The sequence below is a fragment of the Zonotrichia leucophrys genome, chromosome 13 (genome assembly GCF_028769735.1).
Source record: "Zonotrichia leucophrys gambelii isolate GWCS_2022_RI chromosome 13, RI_Zleu_2.0, whole genome shotgun sequence".
Classification (NCBI taxonomy): domain Eukaryota; kingdom Metazoa; phylum Chordata; class Aves; order Passeriformes; family Passerellidae; genus Zonotrichia; species Zonotrichia leucophrys.
The window spans coordinates 10,898,668-10,917,675 of NC_088183.1; the positions used below are offsets into that span (position 1 = coordinate 10,898,668).

The window sequence follows — 19,008 nt, forward strand, 5'->3', positions numbered from 1 at the left end:
CAGCTTCTCCCATACACAGCCTGAAGTGTGTTCAAAACATTCTGAATAATCAAAACTAATCCCACGAATGTGCCTTACCCTACACAGGTGGGGTGAAGCGTGCAGCCTGCCCACGCCCTGCACGTCTCCCTCAGTCCCATCACCTCCCAAATTCCTCCTCTTCATTGCACAACCCAGGAAAAGCCAATTCAGCATCATGCCAGCTTCTCCCCCTCCCAAGCTCAGAGCCAAAGGGAAGGAGAGGAGATGAGCGTGACTGCTGCTCCTGCAGACAGAAAAACAGCCCAGTGACGGGCCCTGCTTTGCACAGTGGTGCCTTGAGACGACAGGACTGGGCACAGCGGGGCACTCAGAGCCAGGGCTGTGCCTCTCCCCGCAGCTGGAGACAGCCCTGCTGTTCTGCCACACAAGATAATATTTAGGGAGCTTCTGGCCTTCCAGCAACGCTGGGGACTGCCTGACAGCTGCCACCCCAGCACAGACGACAAGGCCTGACACCGTGCCGGCTCCTGAAAGGGAGCCATTCTTGACAAGGCCTGACACCGTGCCGGCTCCTGAAAGGGAGCCATTCTTCAGGCCCGCGTTTGTTTTGCCGGTGCTGAGGGCACACGCGGCCTCGGGCTCCGCCAGCTCACGTCCCTCCACCCACGGCCTGCACCCACTGCAGGCAGGAGAGCTCCGGAGAGCTCGGCAGCTCCCACGCACAACAACATGCTGCAGGAAGGAGACACCCTGGATTCACCAGCACTGACAGCACCACAGTGGGGAAGGGGAAAAAAAACCAAAAATCATCTTATTCTGGGCAATGTTTGTACCCAGTGCATACACTGAAAGTAAGTGTTGAACTGCCATGGGCTGTGGTTGAGGTAATTGATTCTGTGGTTGAGGCAGTCAGAGCCGGCTTCCTGCGCGAGGACAGGCGAAATTCCAGGGGAGGGATCTCAGGCTTGGAGATGCAACTGGCAATTTGTCCCCTCCAGTGGAAAGCCATTTTCTGCATCGCTCCCTCCCAAAAAAGCATACACTACAGGCAGAAGAGCTGGCCAGCACAGGAGGAGAAGGGCTGCTCCTGCTGGGTTGGCTTTCTGGTGCCTGCTACCAGCTTGGAGAAAAATCTGTCACTTGTGCTCCACACTGCATGGGGGACCACTTGAGTTTTTCCAGGCAAAAGGTAAAATAACTGAATAGCAGAAACAGACAAAGAGATTTAATACTGGAACTCCCAAATGGTGCCAACTGCCTGGGTGAAAAAGAGAGCAGAGGCAATGTCTGAATTCAAATCAACCCCGTTTTCCACTGGAATTGAGCCATGGAAAGGGTTCCTGAGAGTTCGTTTAGAAGAAAATGTAACCCTGTGCTTAGGACCTGCAGTGATAAGACCTCTGGTCATGAAACACAGAACTGTTCTCTCCTCAAGCCCATCTTTCATAGACTAAGGCATCACACTGGCCCCTTACAGGAAGAGTGGGTTTAGGTTGTGGGTTTGAACCTGAGCTTACAGAAAGCAGCATCAACACATGAAGTCTATTGCAATGCCAGTTGTGGCAGGAACAGGCACCATCCAAAGGTTCCTCTCCTCCCACAGAGCTGGGAGCAGGTGACAAGAAGGCAGTGGTGTGTAAACAGGTAACACTCACACACAGCTGACAAACTTGCCAGATCCCCCCCAATCTCAGCAACTCTCTGAGACAAAGCAAATCCCATCATCTACTTCCAGCAGAGAAAGTGCTCTTCAGCTTCCCTCTGCATAAAGTGGTGTTTTCTCTCCAAGATCTTCTAAGGGACATTAATTTATCAAAAAGCTGCCAGTACCAGCCCAGCTGTCAATCACTTACATGAAGGGAAATCTCAGGATTGCACATGGACAGCTGTCCCCAGCCACAGCTCACACACTGCCAGGTACAGATGAAGTGTCCAGTGCTCTCTGCCCTGGGCATCAATGCTCACACATGCCTGTCTGTGCAGGCAGTCATGGTGTCCACACAGAGCAATCAGCCAAAGTTAGTTTTTCATGTTGAACTCTTATCTGATCCCAACCCTGAGACTGAGGACACCTACTTCTTCTCCCAGAACTGCTCAGTTTGGAGCCCACTGCCTTTGCACCACCATGTCGGGCTGTGGGTTAGTGCAGACAGTTAACCAGCAGCGTTTTATGAGCTCAGTGTGCTTTATTTAAAAAGAGAGAAAGCGACAGATTTGGGAAGCAAAAGTCTTACAGTCTCAGTCTCACATCTCATCTCATTTATTCTCCAATGCATCTCCAGTCACTTCTTCTCCTTCCAGCTTTTCCAAGCTCCTTCAGAGCTCCTGCATTTCAAGCACCTTCTGGCTTCCACTTGCACGAGGTGGTTGGGCTGTTTCCCACTCAGCATCCCAACATCCTTGCTAATACTGCTAGTGTCTGCTCCAGTGCAGTCACCACATGTGCTAACTCAGCACTGGCCAGCCCAGGCAATGGAGAAGCTGTGAGCTTTAATGACAAAGTATTTCATAAATGAACCAAACTTCATCAGTTCTCCTTCCACCCTGGCGGTGAGCAGCTCCAGAAGTGATGCCTGCAGCCCAAGTCCTGAACACAGCTGTGGCTAACACAGCAGATGAGCAGAAAACCTCAGTCTCCAGGGGTTGAAGCAAGTCTCTCTCACAACAATGCAGCCACAAAAACAAAGGTGGTGTTGAGCACCACTGATCTGATCCTGCTGCCTCAGAGGCAGCTTTCCATGGGTGAGCTTCCTTTCATTTGTTTTTGTTGGTCATTTCTAACAGCAGCACTTGAAGGGAACTTTATTGTGCTGGAGACAGAGGCAATCTGGAGGACTGCACAAGGGAAGTGTGCATCTGGGGAGTTTTCAAAACACATTATCCAAACCTAAGGGTCATTACATTCCAGGATACCATTGTCAGCTGGACACCTATAAATAGCTTCACCAATCATGACCCATTGTGTATCAAAACCCCACTTCAGAGGCTTTTTCAGCATTACTTCCTACTGCAAATACAAACAGCTGGTAAAAATAAGTGAATTTATCATCACCTTTGCTTGGCAGTGACAAGCTACTCCCACATGGACTTCATGCTCAGGGAGCTGAGGTATGGCAATATAAAATGGCAACAAGAAACCTGTAAGCCCTGCAGAAAGAAGAACTCAGAACGCCTAAATTATGAGGTTTCCATGATGCTGGAGGAACAACAGCTGAGATGGAAGCTAGGGGTAAAGGAAACAGCAGCTGGGACAGATGTGTGCCCCACATCAAATGGAAATGAGAGGGTGCTCTCCCACCCTCAAAATCCCTATAAACCCATCCCTACCCATTGCACAAAGCAAGCAGTTTTTTTCCTAATGGAGTTGGGCACTCAAGTCATGCTGGAGCCCAGCCATTTCCCTTTGGTGCCCAAATGAGAGCCAAACACCATCAGAAGGATTTTTTTCCCCTTTCCTCTTTTGAAATCAAAGTGACAGAGTATTGATGTAAGTACACAAAAAAGCAAATTAATTATTTTTTCTCCAGAACTAGGCAATATTTTAGATTCCTCTAATGCCTATGAAAGCCTGCACAGGCAACAGCAGGCACAGCAAATTAACATTAAAAGTATTTTTATATGATACAAATGCGGAAATAATTGCAGTGAGAGTGTCTTGGTGTTTTCATTCTCTGTCACTGTCATTACCTTAATCTACTCCTCCCAGAGCCTAGAAACATTAGCTTTCTTAAATGAGAGCCCCAGTTCAATTTTCCTTTATGCAAGTTTCAAGTAAGTTACAGTCTTGAAAAGTCATTCCTGAGCTGGAAACTTTTGGGCCAGGATTCAAGGAAATGAAGCAGGGTTTGAGCTCCTTGGCAAAAAGTAGCTTACAGAGAAAACAGTAGCAGGGACTTGTTTGTGTTCAAAGGGCATGCCTATAATTCAGACAGCCACCACTGCTGTTCCCATTTATTTAGTAATATCACACCAGACTATTTTGACTTTGGAGAGCTATGCTATTTAATGCGGTAAAAATGTTTTTTAGCTCTGAGACAGTACAAGACACAACACCGAGCTATTTAACGAGAGCAGCCCTTCCAACAACAACAAAAAATTCAAGCTGTAGACAAAGAATAGTTTTGGGCCGACAGATTTTAGCCAGATTGACTTCCGATAGCAGTTATACAACATGTGAGCTGCAGAGAGGCGGCAGTGCACGGGTCACGCTCCATATTTGCTGTACAGCATTCCTCATACATTGGCTCAGAGAGCAGCCAGCCTCAAGGGTTTGCTTTACCCGTGTTTCAACCAGCGTGCCTCTCCCTGTGTTATATACACACCGCTAAGTTACTACAGCGGAGTGTTTGGATACCGGCGGTATGTAAACAATCGCTGTTTGACCCCATTTCCTGTCGCCTGTCTTTGCGGGGCGATGCGTGCCTGCACACACAGGGTCCGGTACCCCGCAGGAGCATCCCGGCAGGACTCCCCAGCGTGCCGGGGCCGTGCCAGCACCACAGGCGGCTGCGAGGCCCCGGGACCCTGCACCGGCTGCTCCCTCCGCCCAGGGCGCGGGCAGGACCTTCCCGCAAGGACTTTCCCCGCGCCCGCCGCGGCTGAGCGCCGGCACCGGCATCGCCCGCTGCCGCCCCGGCTCCCCCGCGCCGCCGGCGGGGCAGCGGCCGCGCATCCCCCGCCGTGCCCTGGACCCGCCACCCGCTGGGCTATTCCCCCGCACCCGAGCGATAAAGAGACCGCAAGTGGCGCGGCCGAGAGCGGGGCGGTGCTCACCGAGAAGCGCTCCAGGTCGGTGGCGGCCATGGCCGGGGCTGGCGCGGCTCCGGCGGCGGGAGCGCTGCTGCCGCTGCCCGCCGCGAGTGGCTGCGGCTGAATGGATCCAATATGGCCACTTCCTGGAACCGCCCTCCGCCCGCCGCAGGCGCCGCCCGCCCGCCGGACCGGGGAGCCGAGGGGACGGGCCCCGCCGGGCCGGGCCAGGGCCGGGACAGCCTCCCCTCGGCGGCGGGGCGGGCCCGCCGCTCCCAGCGCGGAGGGGAGTGGAACCGGGGAGGGGCGGTCGGGCTGCCCCGGAGGGCTCCCTGCCGGGGGTCAGGTGCCGGTCTGGGGGCGAGCACATGGCACGGGTGGCCCTGGCAGGAGAGGGGAAAGGACTGCGGAAGGGCCGAGAGCATCCTCCGCAGGGGTGACACAGACATGGCATCCCGCAGGGGTCTCACAGAGCTAGGACATGGCATTCCGCAGGGGTCTCACAGACTCAGGACATGGCATCCCGCAGGGGTCTCACAGACCCAGGACGTGGCATTCCGTATCACAGACCCCCGACATGGCATTCCGCAGGGCAGCGGTGCCTCTGTAACAAGCGGTAGCCACACCAAAGCGGCAGCCACAGCGTGGGTTTGAGCCGGGACACGCAGCGCGCACGGCCATTAACGCTGCCCGCGTTTATGCTGATTTAAAGTATGCACCAGAGGGCTGTAGAGTCTTTCTTCGTCGCTCCTTCCCACCTAAGGGCACAGAGCCAAGGCCACCGCCAGTCTCTGTAAGGCAGACATTGGTATTTCAGGAGCTGCTAGCACAGAGCGGGTTCTGTTGCTTTCTGGTGCCCTCTGCTGCAGTGCAGCTTCCCAGGAGCAGCTCACCAGAGCCATGTGCGCTCCCGGCGCTGCTGGGCCACTAGACCAGACCTGCGCCGCTCATCTCTGTTGCCCTGGTTTCATCTGAGGCTTTCCCGTCTGTCCCTGCTATGTCCTCACCTTTCCTCCTCACCCTCTCTCTTGGATCAATCCACTCTTCAGATTTGTTGAGCTGAATTTGGTCAAAGAGACCAAATACTTCTGCCTACAATGCTTATTGCGACGAAGGGACTCACAAGGATAATTTTTAACCCCCCAAGAAAAAAATTCCTTCTACCACTCGTCCCATTCCACTCTAAAAGGGGGACTCGGGGAGGATTCTTTTGATAGATTTCTCGGACGAAAATAAAGCGCAAAATCAGCAACATTGTGCCTGAGAACCGTTTATTGATAAAAAAGGGTAAACTAAGGGGGGATAGGAAAAGGAGCAGAGAGGGAAAAAGAGAGAAGGAAACGGAAGACAGGGACAGCGTTACCATAAGAACCCTGGTGGTCTGTCAGCATCAGCCCGGCAGGTGAAGGTGCGTGCTGCAGCCGCGGGGCGTGTGCGGGCTCCCGCAGCGGGCTGGGCGCGATTCCCGAGCAGCAGCAGCCGGCTGCGTGTGCCTCCATCGGCCGGGAACGGGCTGCCGGGGCCACGGGCACGCTCCTGAACACCTGCAGGTTCCCGGGACAGGGGCGCGGCTGCGGCGGGGTGCGGGCGGCGATGACAGGTCGGTCCCGCCGGGCTGGTGCTATGGCAGAGGCCGGTGGGGTCGCGGTTAGGTACGGCTGTGCCCGGGCAGCTCCCTGGCTCGCTCAGCAAAAAAAGTGGAAGCTAAATTCTGGTACTTCTGGTGTACAGATGCAAATCAAACAGTTGTTCTGGTTTAGGGCAAACCTGGGAGAAAAACTCCAAAAGGGACCCCTCCAGAAAGCAAACCCACATGGCCTCTCCCCACAAACTGTTGGAGGAGGATTCCTCAGAGAGAAGTGGAAAGAACCTGTTTATTTAACAGCCACAGCACCCCCAGCACACAAAATGAACAATACCGGATGACAGCACTCTTTCACCGCTCTGAACAAGATGACAAATTCAGAAAGTCTCTCTTGGGGGTGGTCGCTCTGTTCTCAGTCCCTCTGGTCCTGGGGCAGCTGCTGCAGCCACAAGGTGCAAACTCTCGGTGTTCCCAGGGCCCAGTCCAGAGCAGGCTCGAGTAGGTCCAAAAAAGGGAAAGGAGAAACAGTCCAGGAAAAATTTGGACTGCTTAGCTACTAACTAATGAGCAGAAGCAAAAAGCAAGAGCAAAGCAGAAGCAAGAGCAAAGTAAAAAGCCAAGCAAAAAGCAAAAACAGCACCATGTACTGCCCCGTCTCTGTGTCCCACCAGCTGTGGGGGAGCGGCTGATAGCAAAACCAAAACAAAACTTTCACTCTTCAGAGCCAGTCTTGAAGGCACAAACTTTGTTTGTTTGTTTGTTTTACTTTACAATCAGCTTTGTGAGTCCTTATTTAAGACAACGTAAAATTCTTGCTTAACACACACCTGAATGCCGTAATGCCAGGTACTTCTGGAGAAGCAATTGGTTTTGATTCATTAAGAGCTCTATTCTGTTACAGTAAAGTGCACAGTGTAACAAAACAAGGGTCACAAAAGCTGATTCCTGTCAGGAAAATTAATCTGCAAACACCAGAGGTTTATGTCCAAAAAGGAGACAGAGGAGTCCTGTAACTTTATTTGAAAAAAAAAGGAGAGGCCATGGGGCATTTCCCCTGGGATCTCTCAAAATTTTTAGAGGACACAGTCTCCTTTTTACCCTAATTTCCAAGCCACATTTCCCTCTCTCTTTCCCCATTGGCTGAGGTACTTGAGAGGTACAAACTTCCCGAAATGCCTGATACCCCCTTCTAATGTATATCCCCCATTTTTCTTTTTCCTTATATCTCTGGTTTTTTTCTCTAAATGCACAGATGCAGCACAGTCTCGAGTGAGTAACAGTCTGTGTCAATTAGGGAATTCCTATGGAATTTATGGTTCCCCCATTGCTTCTTTCACCTCTCTGTATCTGGCCTTATGTCCCATCAGGCCCACAGTTTGTTTGTTAAGACACCTCCTTCTTGCTCCTTTCATTCCCAAACAGTTGCTGCTTTCTGTGAGCTGCAGGTCAGCTGCAAAGAGTCACAGCACAAAGGAAATTGTGAGACATTGGAACAGATCAAGAGCAGCACTGCTGCCTCCTGGCTCTGAACTGAGCTGCTCACACCTCCTGGAGCTGGAGTCCTCTGTCCCTCTGTCCAGCAGCGCTGCCACCAGCGTGGGGCAGGTCTCTGTGACAGCAGAGCATTGTACAAAAGCTCACAGTTATTTTTAATCACCTTGTTATTTCAAAAAGCACACTGTTTCTAATGGCAAATCAAGAGAAACCCTGCTGATTTCAAAAGGTTCAGTTGCATAAAAACTGCTTCAAGAGAAGTGACTTGGATTTGGTGACTCCTTTAATTGCTAATTGTTATGCAAATTATTTCTAAAAGCTTCGTAATTAAATTTATATTATAGTGCTGGATGCTTCTGCAAGGACTTAAATTTCATGGAATATCTGTACCTGCTAAAACCACAGTGAATTTAAGATGAGCTGTGGGTTTTTTACAGGTGAAAAAGGGCCAAAGAGCACAAAGACTGGAGAGGCACAGATGTGTCCCTGGAGTCTCTTTGTCCTGGGGAGAGCAGGGGAAATGCCCCTCTCTGCATGGGTGGTGGCACTGCAGCAGCACAGTTCTGGTGGCTGGGGACATCAGCAGGAGGTGCTTTACTTCTTCACATTGTGAGCACAGGTAGAGGCAATGAAAGTGGAAATAAATGCTATCACACAGCCCCTTTGGCTTCCTAGGCAGACAGAGAGCAAGAGATCATCCCACCTGCCACATGAGTACAGAAACAAGACCAAGGCCTTTTGAGGGCTAAATAAAATCCTTGATTTTTAAATCCTGGTGGTGCAGATAAACAGATCTCCTTCAGGGTGTTCAACACAGGCCAGACAAAGCAGCTTTTGGATGACTGTACATTTTTCGCTATGCGCCCTGGGTATTACTAGAAATCAAGTGGTTTATAGCTACTCTTTTAGCATCAACACCACCAAGCACTTTATAAACTTTCATTGATTGTATTGACAATATATGGAGCTTATAAGGTATTTCTACAGAAGTGTTATCTTTCTAAGCTGGACATCAATAGAAGCTGTAAATTCATTTCTTTACAGAAAGAGACCCAAAATTTCCCTGCCACCTAATGCTGAAGTGCAGCAGAGGGCAGATTCAGATTAGCTGTTAGAAGAAAACTCCTCCCCATTAGGGTGTGAGGCCCTGGCACAGGCTGTCCAGAGAAGCTGTGGCTGCCCCATCCCTGGAAGTGCTCAAGGCCAGGCTGGATGGGCCTTGGAACAACCTGGGATAGTGGAAGGTGTCCCTGCCCATGGCAGGGAGGCCGGAGCCTTAAGGTTCCTTCCAACCCAAATAATTCTGTGAGTTGATGATTCTTTTACCACACACAGGTAAAAGAAACCTCACACAGGTTTGCATTATCCTGCTAAAATCCCATCAAGTTCACAGGCATCATCTGAAAACCAGGGGATGCTTGGGATGAATCCTTGCCTCATCTGGGTGAACAAGCAGTGTTTAATAAATACAGAGTCTGAGATACACAGAAAACTGTGTTTGAATGGCTGCTGTTAAGAAACATCTGAACTGGTTACTGAGGTCCTTGAGTTGGAGCTGAATCCTTCTCATTTATAAGAAAATGCCTTTTATCTGTAAATAATCTCCACTCCCCTTCCCCCCCTTCCTTCCCCCCTCCCCCTTCACAGACTTTTGCTCAATTGTTTATCTGTGGAAGGTTACTGCATTTCTCCATGGAACAAAGAAACAGCTATTTTCCCTCACAATGTGCCCTCTTTGTTTCACATGAATATATTAACAAGAAAAGTAGGAAATCATTGGCTTTGTCATCCTATTTATTCTGGGAATCCTGATTTCATTTTGGAGGAAAATAAGTTTTTCTTGAGGTAAAAGTCCCATTCTGTAGTCATTAGCAGCTAAGCTTTGCCTTTCTACAAAGCAGCAGCATCCTGTCTGACTGGGACTATCCTTCACATTCCCTTTTCTTCCCCTTTTGCTCCCAGCCTGGCATCTCACCTTCCCTGTGGCTCTGAGAATATCATGTGGGAAAGAGCAAGACCTAGGGTACCATTTCCTGCAGTTTTGGGCAGTAGAAACTTCTTTGCTTTGACTAGATACTGTGCTTGATCTCCCACTTTATTTCCTGCTTTTGTGTGGTGTGGATAATTGCAGTGATAAAACCTTCACCTTCCTCCTCTGATGGGGTGGGAAGAGCTCCCAGGCTCACTGTGCAGTTTACTTCACTGTAATAATAATAATAATAATAATAATAATAATAATAATAATAATAATAATAATAATAATAATAATAATAATTTGAGGATACTTCTTCCAGGAAAGGTAACTAACTCTCATCAGTCACATGGTTATAGAGGCCAGCTCCCTACAGCCTATGATGCAGGAATAACGAACTGCAATATTTGTGTTTAAAAAAGTAATAGTAAATTAATCTAATCATGGGCTTATGAATATTGTTTTTGTCTCAGCCAGTAAATGAAAAATATCAAGCAGTTGGCTTGAGATCTCCTACGAAGCAGCCCACAGTATTCTCTAAATAGCCCAACAAGAAATACTTGCTTTGTAGGTTTTTGGTGACACAGAAAGAGGCAAAACTACTCATGTTTTTTTAAGGCTGGAAATTTTGGATGACTGATGAATATAACACCCATAATGTTACAGGATTTTATTATCTATATTAATAAAATTCATTCAAAGTGTTTAATTTCTGCTCCACAATTAATCAATGTGACCAGCACTCAGCAGACTAAAAGGAGCTCAGCACTCATCCTGAATGGTGGGCAACCAAAAGGCATCAACAGATAAAGGGAAAGACTGGCAAACAGGATGTGTGTGGTCAGAACTGGTATGAGTGATTAGCCAGAAGTGTTATTTTCTTCTTTATTACAAATAATATATGAGGTTAATGTGTTGGGTTACTAAAACCCACTGACAAATTGTGAATAGGAGGACAACCACATTAATGTGTTAGGTCACTAAAAATGGGTTAATGTGCTAGGTTACTAAAACCCACTGAGAAATTGTGAAAAGGAGCCCAACCACATTCCATGGGTTGCCCATGAAGAGACTGTGTGTGGAACAGGTGGCTGGAGGCATTACCTGGGCAAAGAGGTCATTGTGTTAAACCAGAGCAACCAGTTCAGACTTGCTTGGCACCAGGTGCATGTGTAAACATCCTGTCTCCTCTTCTGTGACCTCCTGGCTATGTGTTCTGCTCTGCAGCAATGGGGATTGCCAGGATCTGCACAGGGGAACAGCCTCAGTAACTCCCCTTTTTTTGGACCTTGACCCATTGTAAGTGCTCAGAGAGGCTTGGCTGTGTGGGTGTGGAGCAGTGAGGTGTCCTGGGAGGCTGGTGCAGGGAGATCCCTCTGCAGGAATGCTGCTGGGCTGGGGATAACACAGGTGGGATGTGACAGCAGCCTCATGGGTCTCAAAGGATACAGAGGGCAGGGGTGTGATGCTGTGCACACAGGGACAGACTGCAGTGAGCCTGAGATTCTCCTCTCTCCCCCACCCCCGTGCTTGAGCCAATTCAGCAACTGGAGCAACTTCTCCCTTTAACATTTGTAACATAAAATGTTTTTTATAAGAGCCTGTTCGTCTGAATCATTTTCCCTCCTCCTCGCTCTCATTTGCAGATAAGAACTATAATCCCAGGGTACAGCTGAAAGTTTGCAATGCAAAAATCACAGACTGCTGAGATTTTCTTATGCCTGCAAGGGATTCTGGTAAGGATCTAAACAGTGAAAACAAGGCACAGCAATTAGTGTTTGGATGCAGGGTCATTTTTAGCTCTCTACATAGGGCAGGCAATGCCATGAGCTATAGAGCATTGCAGGGCACTGCTCAAGTGGCTGCCTCAGCAAGGGCAAGGCTGCTGTTCAGGCCATGTGAAAAGGCAGTAATGGGAGGTGTGCAATTCACATAGAAACACAGAACTAGTACAAGAGTGCACACTATTATTATGTGAAAGAGCATTAGAGCAGCAAAATTATTTTGAGGAGCTGGTTCAGTGCCAGCATATTAGCAAAACATGAAATAGTTTTACAGACATTTGCGCAAAGATGGAGAGAGAAGGGGAAAGAATGCCAAATGCAATCTGCAGGAAAAGGCCTTTCTACCCTCAGTAAAGGTAAGAGAGAGGCAGAAGGGAAGTCAGCATCAGCGAGGAGGGCACACCTCACATTGCCTTCAAAATAGAGACTTTGACACAGACTGATCAGAGAATCATTAAAGTTGGAAAAGACCTCCAAGATCACCAAGTCCAGGCTTTGACTAAACCATAGCACTAAGTGCTGTGTCCAGTCATTCCTTGAACACTTCAGGGATGGCCACCCCACCACCTCCCTGGGCAGACCATTCCAGAGTTTGAAACCTTTACTGTAAAGGAATTCCTTCTGATGCCCAACCTGAACCTCCCCTGATGCAGCTTGAGGCCATTGTCCTGTCATGGTTGCCTGGGGGAAAAGACCAAACCCCACCTTTGTACAGCCTCCTTTCAGGTACTTGTAGAGTGATAAGGGCTCCCCAGGATAAAAACCTCCAGCAGCTCAATGTCCTTCCTGAATTGAGGGGCCCAGAACTGAACACAGCACTCGAGGTGTGGCCTCACCAGTGCTGGGCACCTGCCTCAGCCCATTGATCCAGCCTGTCCAGATCCCTCTGCAGAGCATTCTAACCCTCCAGCAGATGAACACTCCCACCCAGCTTGGTGTCACCTGTGACCTTACTGAGGGTGCTCTCCAGCCCCTCGTCCAGATAATTAATAAAGATCTTAAACAGGATTGGGCCCAATGCTGAGCCCTGGGGAGCCCCACTGGTGACCAGTCACCAGCTGAATGTGGCACCATTCACCACCACTCTCTGGGCTCAGCCATCCTGGCAGTTTTAACCCTTTAGAGAAGAGTGGGCTCCAAGCCATGGGCTGCCAGCATCTCCAGGAGAATCCTGTGGGAGACAGTATTGAAGGCTTTGCTGACGTCTAGGTAGACTACATGCGCAAACTTCCCTACTAGGCAGTCACTTGGTCATAAAAGGATATTCCATTTTATTAAGTTCTCAGACTGAAAACAACTCCGGATCTATTTGCATTTTCCTACCCATCCTCATACAGTTACTTTTATTTGTCTTCAAACCACACTGACTGTTCATTCTGTTCTCACTTTCTCCTGCTCTTCTCCTAGACAAACTGGTCAGGCATCGATTTAGTGATCTTAACTGCAGCATTCAGAGGGGAAAACAATTTTGCAGGCTGAACGTCCCTCCAAGAGGTCCTCAGTCCTCCTACTTTGCCTGGAGAAAAGCATTTTTCTGGGATTTATTTTCTCCCATAGAGCAGAGAACAGTAATGTTAAATGCTTAGGCACAAGTAATTGATAAGAGAGCAGAGGCAGCTTCTCTATAAAAAGAGAAGCTCTCTCTTTCTCCTGGTGGGCATGAACAGATGCAGCCATGCTGTAAATAATTAATTGTTTAAAAAGACACATAGATCTACATTTTAGATGCAATATAGGTAAAATACACAGATAATAATATATGATTATGTATGTATACATGATAACATATAGTAGTATCACATAGAGGTGAGTATATTTCAAAAGACTGAGCCATCCACCCATCTTCTGGCTAATTTTGAGGCATCAGCCTCCTGCCCAGCAGGATCACAGGTCCCAACAGAACACCTGAGGCTTTTCTAGGGATGGAGACCAAACTCTGCAGAGTGATTTCTACCCAATGCTGCTCCACCTACTTGCTACTGAAAAAAAAACCAAAAGCAACCAAACAAAAATCCCCAAACAACAACAACAAAAATCGTTTTAGGAAGCTGGAAGACGAGCAAATGGATGAAGCGTTCGGTCCTGCCCGAGGAGCCTCCGATGCCGTCGTGCCCGCACCGACTCTCGGGCTCCGCTCCGCCCGGCCGTGCCCCCGCGCGGCGCCGCCGCTCCCACCCCGCCCGGGCCGGGCTCTCCCGGCAGCGCCGCCCCGCGGGCGGGGCGGGCCGGGCCCGGGGCGCTGCGCTCGGTGTGCGGGGCGGGGCGGGAGCCGCAGCACCTCCGTGGGAGCGGCCGCGGGACGCGCTGCCCGCAGCAGGTGCCGCTCGCCCGCCAGTCCGGCCACCCCCGCGGGCTCCCGGCATCCGAACCGCGCGGAGGCGGCAGGAGCGGAGGCGGCTCCGCCACCACCACCTGTGGCGGCGGGATGGCGGAGCTCGACATCAGCGAGGAGGCAGTGATGGGCTTCCTGAGGGAGCGCGGCGGGCGGGTGCGCAACACCGAGCTGGTGAGCGCCTTCCGGCCGCTGCTGGAGGCCGCCGGGGCCGGGGAGGCGGAGGGGCGGGCGGCGCGGCGGGAGCGGTTCAAGGCGGCGGTGAACGCCGTGGCCACCGTGAAGGAGACCGACGGCGTCAAGTTCGTGGTGCTGAAGCGGCAGTTCCGCGCTGCCCCGCCGGCGGGGGGCGATGGCGGCGCCCCTGTCCCCGTTGCCATCCCCGAGCCGGTTCCCGTCCCCGAGCCGGTTCCCGTCCCCGAGCCTGTTCCCGTCCCCGAGCCGGACCCCGCCGAGACGCCCCCCGAGGAGCCGCCGGGGCCGCGGGCCGTGGCCGAGCTGCGGGGCCTGTTCCAGGGCGGCGGCGGCGGGGTGCCCCTGCCCGGGGGCGCGGCGGGGGCCCGGCGGGAGCCGCCGCCCAAGCCCTGCATGCTGCCCGTGCGCTGCGTGCCGACCCCCGCCGCCCCGGGGCCGCCCGAGCCGGCCGCCAGCCCGCTGTCCCCGCCGCCGCTGGACGAGGAGGCCGGGTCCCGCTCGCCGGGGCTGCGGAGGGGGCCCAAGAACCACCGGGCCAGCGAAGACACCGTGGTGCCCCTGGAGCAGGCGGAGCACCAGTGGCTGGTGCTGGCGGCCGACGGGCAGTGGACGCAGCAGCTCCACGGGCTGCTGCTGGGCGACGCCAGCCTGGCGGCTCGCAAGGACTTCATCTCCGGCTTCACCGCCCTGCACTGGGCCGCCAAGAACGGCAACTGCGACATGGTGACCAACATCATCCGAGCGGCCGAGAAGGGTGGCGCCCGCGTCAATGTGGATGCCAGGTCGCATGGTGGGTACACGGCGCTGCACCTGGCTGCCATTCACGGCCAGGAGAAGATCATCAACATGCTCGTCTACAGCTACCACGCCAAGATTGACCTGAGGGACTACAGTGGGAAGAAGCCCCACCAGTACCTGAAGGAAGGGACATCCCTTACAATTAGGCGTTTGCTGGGGGACCCCAGCCTTTCCCAAAACATGGAACACTCCGTGCCCATCAAGAAATCTACAAAGCTTGCGGCTTCAATCTTGAGCTCCACGAGCACTTTCCTGGGAGTCATATCCGATGACATGGCTTTCTATGATCTCACCAAAGGTTTAAGGAGGCCCTCAACTTTAAACAAGCTTCTGACTGCCACTACGGGCCCGAGGAGGAAGCCAAAGATCAGAGGGGGCTTCCCTTCATATTCCTCACTCTCTGAGGTAGCAGAGGAGGAGGAAGAGGTTGTCGTGAAGCGCAGACCCGTTTCTGAGCTGTTCTTTGGCCACTAGCCTCTGCCTTACTGTGATCAAAATGGTTTAACAGCACGGCTGCTGTCTCAGCTTTCTCTTGCAGAAGCAGTTTGGATTTTTTGTCTCTGTGTCTGTCTTTTTGGATTTTTAACTGAATCAGTGATAGGGTCCCCATCGAAAGGCCACAGCATGAAACCCAGCCCCAGGTGCCTGTGGAAAGGGAGCTGCCAGAAAGTGCTATCCATGCTGTATGTACCATCGGGCTGATCTCTTGGTGGAGACCACAAACTTTATACTTAATGGTTGAAAAACTGAAACAGCTTGTGTGTGTGTGGACAGGTCAGAATGCCTGAGGTACAGCCTTCTTGATCTGTGTTCTTCAGCTGGAGAGCAGAAGCAAGATGAAGGATTGCATATTTTACACTGTGAACAGCAAGCTGGTAGCTGGCTACTTTAACAAGGCTTGTTATCTAATGGGATTAAATTATCAGAGGAAAGATGCATAGTTTTCTATGATGTTTCTGATTATTTTGGTAGTAGAAGAAGGATATTTCTATTTACAAAAATTGTATACTTTTTCAAAACAAAGTTTCTCACTTTGAGAGCTTCTCACTCAGTATTTCACATCAGAAATACTAACATAACAATCTCAATTGTTGCCTGATGCATTTTATTAGATAAATTACTTAAAAAGATAGACCCTGACCTTCAGCACTCATGTCACCATGACTTGTCTACCTCAGTTTGAAAGCTTGGCTAGTGGTTGAAGATTTTCTCTCTTCCTGAAGGACCTTTTTACTAGGTGGTACTTACCACATGTCTTGATGATACTGTGAACATTTAAACTTCACTGTTGTTCAATCAACTTTAGCTGAATAAAGAACCTTATTGATAGTGAAAAAATTGAACTGAAAACCTGGAAATTGGATCTGTCAGAGTTTCTCAGTAGCCAACTGGAAACAAAGTTAGGCTTCTATGTCTGATTGTTTAAAACTTGGCCCATTTTGACCTATTTACAATAAATATTTATAAACATGGGGCTATATGTAATGTTAGGTGTTTCATGATAGAACCTCTGCATGACCTCTTGAAGCAGTGTTTATCTCAACAGAATCATTGACCTAAAATGAACTCTTCTTCTTTTAAATTATAAACATAATTGTTCTATATATAGAACTACACATAGCTCAAAAAGCATGCTAACTGCATGTTAGGTTTGCAGTGAGATTATTATTATTTTAATTACTGCTTGGTTAAAGTTAATGCCAAGAGGCAGAGCTGTGAACAAAATGTCTGACTTCTGGGGCAAGCCTGCGAAACCAGCATGTTTTCTCTAAAACTGTGATAAAAACCTGTATCATTGAGAGGTGCTGAAGGTGAGAGCAATGCTGCACTGCCTCTCTTTGGGTTTCTGCACTGAAACACCAGTTTGCATGCTTTGCCTTTCCTTCCAGGTCAGTGACTTGAGGAATGTTTGTTTTTTTCTGCCTTGCATTAAACCCAGTACTTGTAATTGGTTCTAATTGGCTTGCCCTAAACACCCACAAGGAATGCTGCAGGACTGAAGATGAAGGCACTGCCCTCTTTCCTTCAGAACACTCTCCCTGAAGTTCCTGGAGTTGGTGACCCTGTGATCAGAGGTTGCAGCCAGCTCTGATGCACCTGTTCTGGGAGGAGGCTGGATTATTCTGCACCGGTCTGCTTCTGGATTGAACTAATTAAGTTGTTAAGCAGAGGTTAATGATCAAGCACCTCATGACTTCTATATCTGGAGTAGGGTTTAAAAAAAATAAAATCCAATTTGCTCTCTAGCTGTTGGTAACCATTGACCAGCGTGGTCCTTTGAGGCTGTGATTTGTGCTGCACTCTGCCAGCTTGCAGAGTTCTGGGAAAAACAGGGTTCTGTTCTAAAGAGTCTTTCCAAGTGTACAGGCATAGAACATATTTTTTTCTCCCCTGAAACCACAGAAGTGTGTGTGTACATTCAAGTTACCTCTGAGGCACTGATACTGCCTGGTGAAAGTGTTCTGTTTCTGTGGGAATTGCAAACACTCCAGTTTGGCTTGGCCTTATGAGAAGTTTGTTCAATAATTATGAGTATAGGCTTGATACCTGTTCAGACAACATTGCTGAACTTTAGTGCTCATTTAGAGTCAAGCCTGCATGAGCCAGAGGCAGGGTTCAAGGATGGAGTGTTTTGTGTTTAAAAACCCCACCTGACTAATCTGGAGAGCATGGCTGTGATTTCACCCTGGGAAAGTAGGGTGAAGGTTTCATCGCTTCTCTATTGTTTTATCAAAGTCACACCTGAGATAAGACTTCATTGCAACACAACATGTATCACCAAGAAAATTCTGCATTAGTCCTTCCTCAGAGGCATGGAAGCGATGTGTGGTGTGATAGAAGATGGCCAGCAGCAAGAGCCCTCTAACAGCATTCCCCAGGGAGTGCTGCAGGCTTGGCAGGAGGCTGGTGTCACACAGCTGCTCACAAGGCCAGGTGCTGTGGGTGGGGTAGGCTGGGCCAGGCTCTGCCAGCAAGTTTGTGCAGTGACTCAGCTGATTCCTCCTCCTGGTTGAGCTGGTGAAGGCAAAGATGGTATTTAGGGAGGCTGGGATGAGTACACGAAGTGCAGTACAGCTTCAGGTGCAGATGAGTACTGAGAGGTACTGAGAACACACTGCCGTCATCTCACAGGTATGTGTAATGCCTTCAGTTTGGAGTAAAACCAGTCCATCAGCCTGGCTGTGTTTTGGGTTCCAATGTCACCCTTTAAACCATGGGAAGGGACACTGAAGGGTGATGAGTGATCCATGAGAGTGTTTTCCTGCAAAAGGCTAAAGCAGGACTGTTCTACGAGTCCCTCAGCTTGAGTGATTCTCCTTAATTCTCATTTTCAAGCCCAAATCTGTCTGGCTGAAGGCAGTAGGATTTTCACCTGAATGAATGACAGCTTTATGCAGGATATTTTCACAGGAATGGCTGAGAGGAGAACTGGGTTCCCTCAGCACACTGGGGCAGGGGCTGTGCCACGGGCTGGGCATGCAGCCTCTGAATCCCCGGTCCAGCCCAGAGCTGCCCAAGGCACCATCAAAGCTAAGAGCAGGAAAGGTAAAAACCAAAAACCTGAGGCCCCCCTGGCTCTGCTCCTGCCCCCTGGAGAGGGCTGAGTGGTGGGGAAGGCTGGAGATGGAAGGCACAGATCAGGCACAGGGGCGGGACTCAGCAGCTTGGTATTTTGGTATTTTGCCTTGGTTATTTGCCTGCCCTCTCAGCATGTCTCAGTTTTCCTGCTATAAAATGTAGATAATCACCTTGGTCACTTCTTTAAAGTACACAGTCAGTACTGATATGCAAATTGAAATCAAGATAATGTTTTTAGGCCTGTGGGCAGCATGAGCAGTGTCATTCCCCCACCCTGTGAATGCGCATTCAGTGGAGTGCCTACACAAATGAAAACTAGCTCTGATTTTAGTTCAGCAGCACTAGGGATCAGGAAAGCCACTGTTTGCTGACCCTGGCTCAGTCTGCCTGCTAAGGATAACTTGGTTTGTCTGTTCCTTGGCACGTTTTGTTCTGAGGAATATCAGCTCAAAAACCTGCTCTGAAGAGCTCTGCAAACAAACCCTAAACCACAATTTTGCACACAGGGACAGACTTTGTCCTCTTGGCTGTGGCTGTT

General features: G+C 50.0%; 2 protein-coding genes across 7 annotated transcripts in view; one reads left to right on the forward strand and one right to left on the reverse strand.

The window, feature by feature from the left end:
• The window catches only part of SEPTIN8 (septin 8), a 42,104-nt gene extending 37,215 nt beyond the window's left edge, over positions 1-4,889 (reverse strand). For all 6 annotated transcript variants that reach the window (XM_064725067.1, XM_064725066.1, XM_064725065.1 and 3 more), the window contains exon 1: positions 4,756-4,889. In XM_064725067.1, the coding sequence (XP_064581137.1) occupies positions 4,756-4,785 (30 nt within the window). In that variant the 5' untranslated portion in view covers positions 4,786-4,889. The remainder of the gene's footprint in view (positions 1-4,755) is intronic.
• Positions 4,890-13,842: 8,953 nt separating this feature from the next.
• Positions 13,843-17,137, forward strand: SOWAHA (sosondowah ankyrin repeat domain family member A). The gene has a single exon (XM_064725122.1). The coding sequence runs from the start codon at positions 13,992-13,994 to the stop codon at positions 15,363-15,365; it is 1,374 nt and encodes a 457-aa protein (XP_064581192.1). The 5' UTR covers positions 13,843-13,991; the 3' UTR covers positions 15,366-17,137.
• The last annotated feature ends 1,871 nt before the right edge of the window (positions 17,138-19,008 follow it).

Excerpts from the sequence above, each read along its gene's own strand:
- SOWAHA (XM_064725122.1), top strand. The coding sequence starts at position 13,992 with ATGGCGGAGCTCGACATCAGCGAGGAGGCAGTGATGGGCTTCCTGAGG.